The 6,663-nt window shown below is 39.6% G+C and overlaps 1 protein-coding gene across 5 annotated transcripts in view; it reads right to left on the bottom strand.

Moving 5' to 3' along the window:
- Nucleotides 1-2,106: 2,106 nt before the first annotated feature.
- Nucleotides 2,107-6,663, bottom strand: part of ptprfa (protein tyrosine phosphatase receptor type Fa) — a 217,008-nt gene continuing 212,451 nt past the window's right edge. For all 5 annotated transcript variants that reach the window (XM_069151002.1, XM_069151004.1, XM_069151005.1 and 2 more), the window contains one exon: nt 2,107-6,052. In XM_069151002.1, coding sequence (XP_069007103.1) covers nt 5,984-6,052 — 69 coding nt within the window. In that variant the 3' untranslated portion in view covers nt 2,107-5,983. The remainder of the gene's footprint in view (nt 6,053-6,663) is intronic.

Genomic DNA, 6,663 nt, shown 5'->3' with positions numbered 1-6,663 from the left:
GACGCATGCCCAGTGTGTATTTGTTTACATAGTGCCCAGGGGGCGGGGCTTCCGCACTCCCCCAGCCAATCACAGCGCCCTGATTTCCAGAACGCGCCTCATGTTTTAACAGCAGAGCTGAGTTTCTAAACGCTGCACCGGGCAGGTCAAAAACGGACATGTTATACCATTCAAGTTTCTTTGTGAAATCAGCTATGAACAAAGCTACTTAATAAGAATAAGAACACAGTTACCTTAATCAGTGTCCAAATGTGATTTAAACTGTCAAATTGATTTCCCAATACAAGCATGGACCTGGTGTAATGATCCTTCCTCTGTTGAACACAGGGAATGAAGAAGGCTCCACTAAATGAAGACATGCCACCCACGCCTGCTCCAAAAAAAAGTATTGTGCTCTATTTCCTACCAACAGCCACATGTTGTTGAATTAGTGATGCTCTATACATTGTAATTTATAGATTGTATTAAAAATAACTATCCACATGATACCTTCCATAATTAACAGAGGAATACCAGAGTCAGGCTGATTGCCAAATACATTTTCATAAAAAAGGAATTTGTTTGTAAAAATGCAACACAATCAACAACTAAAAAGTAAGAGAAGAAAACTATACAAAGTGAGAAAAATACGACGAACACAGAAGACAGGCGGGATTGCTGCATAAATGAAGTTTCACAATAAAGAACGAGTATAAAAATATGTAGCCTACTAGGTCAAATGTTCACAGTATAAACAGTATGTGTAATGTTCAAAGGTAATAATTAAAGAATATGAATAATTGTGTTACTGTAACGCTCCCTGCAATGAGTTAACAGAAGTGCAATAAAGGATTATAGATTTGACATGAATGTGATGTGTGGTGCCTTGGAGTGGTTTGGGTCGGTATTTCTTTTTTTCTCGGGGTACCAACAAATCTGTCGAGGCCAATTTAGACAAATCTTTGCGGAAGAAGCAATACATTTTTTTCACAATCTTTTTTCACACTTTCTGCCATGATCTATAGAGCACATGTGATCACAGATATTTTCGCTGTATATTTTTGATATCAACTATGAAATATAGGCGTCAGGTTCAACAAGTCATGACCATAAACTGTAGCTGTATAAAAGTGTTCATAGCTTCCAGCTTCCAAAAATGACGCTGGTTTCCATAGACTTACATTCAACTTCTCTCATGAAATTCTCAGTCAACAAAGGTTTTCTACAAGTTTTTCTGTATATCGTTAGCTAAATTCACTCTTCCAGATTAGTTTTCTGGAGGTCCATCTGAAAATAATCCCTCACTAATTAAAAAATAAACCTCAAGAAGACCTGTTTTTGGGGGCGTGTCTGTTTGATTGACAGGCCTGTGGTGCAGTCAGGTTACAGCTATCGGTGGGCGGGACGTAGTATCGTCAGGTTTCCAATCAGATCGGTCAGATCCACCGCTGGCTCCTCCCCTTGCTCATCCAAATATGGTCACTTCCTGCTCCAAACCGCTCCGAACTAGCAAAGATGGTGACGGACAGAATCTGAACTGGAGGCTTCATAACGTTCACAAACCAACGATGACATCACTGATGGTTGATGACATCACTGATGGTTGTTGATTGGTTTTTGACTCTCTCACAGGTTGTTTTTCTTCCTTTTTTGTTGTTTTCTTCAATTAAATATAAAGAAGATAACTCTGAAGAGCATCAGTGGTGGAGACACTGTCACCGTCATTTAGTACGTTCTGATGTGCCATCTCTTGATTTGATTTTCATTTTTATATTTTTATGTCACTGTTACATTTATTTGCCAGTAATTCACACTGTACTTTACAGATAAAATTTGTATAAGCATTCACAATTCTGAAATATTTCTTATGAACTACTTATTAATAAGCAAAGCCAGTTTTAAAATTAGAATGTTTCTTACATCACTAAGTACTTTTACTTTTGATACTCCCGATAAGATAAATTTACTTTGGTGAATATTCGCTCATGCACATTTTTTCATAAATTTGAAACACTGGTAATCTGAAACACAGCTGGACAGGAAGTAAACAGGAAGTGAAATGAAAGAGGAGGAAATGTTTGTTTACCATTATTTTTCATTTATTGAAATAAATCACCGCTTTCATGGTAAAAATCAATAATTCAACTTTATTCGCATCAAGGTTTTCAAGACATTTTTATTAACAATTAGAAAACAGATTGTGTATACAACAAATAGAACCCCAGACAGCAAAAATATGTGAAATGAATCCTTTACATGGGTCACTTCATCCAAAACCAGCTCACTCTGTCATCCTGTGAAAACCTCAGAGATCCACCACTGAGTTCAAAGTCTGTCAATCTGCAACACAGTGATTAAATACTTGCGTTGTAATGTATTAAGAATGGGGAGCCAGTATACCTGTTTATAAGTTAAGCCCATATACAGTACATACTGTATATGATGTCATGGTATCCAGATGTCCAGATTTAGTCTGCTTCACCACAACTGGGCTGATTTTGTACAAACAGAATATCAGAAAATGTGGTGAAATGAGTATGCGAACCAAAAACCAAACAGCATGTTAGAAGAGGTTAAACTCAGCATGTTCAGCTCGGTGACGCCAACTTCAAGTAAAAAACCTTCAAAAAAACGCTCTCACTTTTTTCAGCCAAATTGTAATGAGAAAATATGTTTTTGTGGTTTTGTTGAGCTGGTCCTTCATACTTTGTGTATGTGTTTTTTTTTCCCAAAATAATCCAATAGTGACCTCCAACACCTACAGTACATTTCTTCCAAGATCATCTTTCATGCTTTAAAATTTCAGATGTAAACTGTGATGATTTAAAATCATCATTAGGCGAATGCAAACATTTTTCTCTGTCAAAAAAATCCCATGTGCAGAACCAAAGCAACAGTAAACTGTGGACCAGGGGTCTGCAGCCTTTTTGCCTCTGAGAGCTAGTTTGACAAAATAAAAGTGTCCGAGAGCAACTCATGTTTCGTAACATTTATTCACACAGCTTAGCTCCTCCCAAACCAGCTGAATAAGCTTCTTTTATGTGAACAAAAACAATTTAATATTCTTCACACACATTTTGTATCACAAGAGCTTAAATTCAACAGCATGTTTTTTTTTACTGTATGCATTTCTTTAAAGTTTCAATTAAGGAGGTGGGTGGAGGTGGGGTTCTTTATCTCTATCTACAATTACACAGATGTTCCCTAAATGCATACTGCCGTGCATGCAACTCTTGTGTGGCCAAACTGGTTTAAAAAGTGTCAAGTACATTGTTCTAATATAAGATTTAACTAATAAAATCCAGTGTTTAACCTTCGTTTGGAGAAAGGAAAGGCCCCCCCCCTCCTGAAAGAAGAACATGTCTAAGTCAAAACCTAGCATATGGCTGGACCACTGATTTGACTGAATGTAAAAGTGGACATCGCTTGCTGGTCTGAAAAATGTGCTTAAGCTGCAATACCAGCGAGTGCCACTAGAGGTCAGCTCCAAAAAGCCTCCGGCTTCATAGACTCCCATTCAACTTCTCTCATCAAAAACAAAGTCACATTTTTTCCAAGAGTTATATCAGTGTTGTTAGCTAAAGTCACTCCTTCTTATTAGTTTTCAAGCGGTCTGTTTGATTGAAAGGCCTGTGGTGCAGTCAGGTTACAGCTATCGGTGGGCGGGACGTAGTATCTTCAGGTTTCCAATCAGATCGGTCAGATCCACCACTGGCTCCTCCCCCAGCTCGTCCAAATATGGTCACTTCCTACTCCAAACCGCTCTGAACTAGCAAATCAAATTCAAATTCCGAACTTCATTACGTTCACAAACCAACAGGTGACGTCACTACGGGTTGCTGCTCGGGCTGAACCCTGTGTCAAACCAGAAGGCTTTTAATTTGAAAAGTTACAGCGTTCAGCCGACCTACAGTGTAACTTCGATCTCTCACTCTTTCAGTGACAGACACTCTTCATAGCTCCGCCCCCCTGTAATGTTGTATTTATGTTATTGACCTCATTTCTGAGCAGCCGTTTGTTTCCAGCTCAGCATGAGAGTCTCTGCTGTGTTTTTGTCCTCTGATCTCTGTGTCTCACTGTGGGCGGAGCTCCACCTCAGCTGTGTTTCTGTCCTCTGATCTCTGTGTCTCACTGTGGGCGGAGCTCCACCTCTGTTGTGTTTCTGTCCTCTGATCTCTGTCTTACTGTGGGCGGAGCTCCACCTCTGCTGTGTTTCTGTCCTCTGATCTCTGTGTGTCTCACTGTGGGCGGAGCTCCACCTCAGCTGTGTTTCTGTCCTCTGATCTCTGTGTGTCTCACTGTGGGCGGAGCTCCACCTCTGCTGCACTGAAGCAGCGTGGAGCAACAGAGGGGGAGGGAGGAGGGGAGATCGTCCACTCGTTAATCCATCGCATTGATGCAATCGTCCTCTCGGACAGGTTAAAAAATTAATATATTAAAAATGCTACAATGGTTCACCAAGAATACTTGGGCAGACATCAGTATACCTGGGCAGGAAACACTGCGTACTGTTGGATCCTTCCTCGATCTACTCAGAACAAGGTCCCGGGCTACTGGTGGTTCACGAGCTGTGTTGGAGACCCCTGACGTATACTGTGAGTGTATCCAAAGCCTGATACATATTATTCCTGTGCCATAGAGTATAGTTGCAGACTAAAACGATGGAAACACATTGTTCTTTCATCACCTTGAACTCACACTTTTATTTTGACTCATACACTGTCCTGCTGCCCCAAATATTCAATAATCCCCAATAATCCACAGCAGAGTATACTCCCTCCAAAATACACTTTTACATTTTTTACAATTGAAAATAAATCTTCATGAGCCATTCTTAAGTATTGATATATTCAGCTGGTGCTGAGGGAGGTCGCAGACGAGCATGTTTTAGATTTTTGGTCTTTTCATGGGATTTCCTTACAACAATAAAAATATGGACTGAATCCGGTTTAATCCTTCAAGTTTAAGCAACAAAACCCATCTGGTTGTGGTGCAGCACTGAGTGTTGGACTACTCAACAGAAAAACATGATGAGGCTGAAGTTCTTCCTTCAGAAAGGATCTCTTTTCTTTATTCATGCATATTGCATGACGTGGATTTGGCATCATACTTATTTCACAAAAAAAATCGAATGAGCCGGCTGTCTGTGTTTAGCCTACCTGAGTCCGAGCTGAGAGTGCAACCACAGTGTGAATTATGGTGCACGCAACCTTTTCCAAGAGCTTCATATTCATTTTGTTGGAGATCTCCAGATCTCTAAAGGCTTTGAGAAAATTAGTTAAAGACAATAAACTCTGTACATTCTAGCAGTTATTCAGATGTGAATAGTATTTGCACAATTATAACCATTGGTTTATCTCATACTGCAGTTCCCAACCCTTATGTGCTTATTTGATCTGTTTGGTAAAATTCCTCATCGTTCTGTTGGATGTCGAGACGTTTCTCCCTAAATAAGACCAAATGAGTAACAATAGATTATCATATCTATGGCACAAAATAAAATGATAAGCAGCTGTGAGTATATAACCTCCAGTCTTAACACCTCAGAGCATGCTGAAAATACATGACCCTTCAAAATGATGAAAAAATGATAAGCAAATTAAGAAAAGACCCATCAAGACATACAATAACCAGTTAAAGTGATTATAAAATAATGTTTTAATATGCATAACAACAAAGTAATTATGAATATAAATGAAAATAGCCCCCAAAAAATAGTTTTTGCTATAGAGAAGAGGCAGATATTGGGGAGTTAGAATCAGGCATGACTACAATATGAGTCTGTTAGGGTGGGATTCTGGGAAGTATTGGTGTGGGATCTTTTGCAGAGTCACGATACCAGTCCAGGAGGAGGTCACGTCCCTTCTCCTTTGTCCTTCAACCTCAACTGGCTCCTGTGGTGGTCATCTCCTCATCAGTCTTCCTCGTAGCCTCCTCATCAGGCTGCAGGGACTGATGCAGTTGAGTGGACATGGCTCTTCTGAGGGTGTCTTTCCAGGTGGGGTTATGTTGCATAGTGATCAAAGCTTCCCAGGTACTCTAGTGCAGCCCGGTAGCACAGTTGGTACTGTTCCTAAAAGACAAAAAAAAAAAAATAATAGTTGATTCATTTTGTGAGTGCTAAGCCAAAACTGAAGAAATAATAAAGTTGTAATTTAAAGTATTGAGACATTTCAGCGAAGTCTGCAGGTTTTCTTTTGCAGGTCTGCAGCCGCAGACAAAGTGAACAAGAGAACTGTTGTTATCTCATAATGGGATGTGATATCAGTATATTATTCCCTATATATGTATATATATATATATATATATATATATATATATATATATATATATATATATATATATATATGTAAGTGATGCTTTGGTTACTTGGAGGGAGCAGAGACCAGAATCAACACTGTGTCATATCACCTTTGTGGCAAAGTTGTTTTCTACATATTCAGCAAACATAGAGCAACTTTATCAGTCATTTCAAATCAAATATTGTGTGTGTCTGTGTGTGTGTGTGTGCGTGTAGGTGTGTGTGTGTGTGTAGGTGTGTGTGTGTGTGTAGGTGTGTGTGGAGGTGTGGAGGTGTGTGTGTGTGTGTATGTGTGTGTGTGTGTGTGTGTGTGTGTGTGTGTGTGTGTGTGTGTGTGTGTGTGTGTGGAGGTGTGTGTGGAAGTGTGGAGGTGTGTGTGTGTG

Source organism: Embiotoca jacksoni, unplaced genomic scaffold (assembly GCF_022577435.1).
Source record: "Embiotoca jacksoni isolate LCO1_2020_lvr unplaced genomic scaffold, fEmbJac1.0.p SCAF_16, whole genome shotgun sequence".
NCBI classification, from domain to species: Eukaryota; Metazoa; Chordata; class Actinopteri; family Embiotocidae; genus Embiotoca; species Embiotoca jacksoni.
The sequence above is the reverse complement of the archived record's forward strand: the minus strand, read 5'-3'. Positions and strand labels throughout refer to the sequence as shown.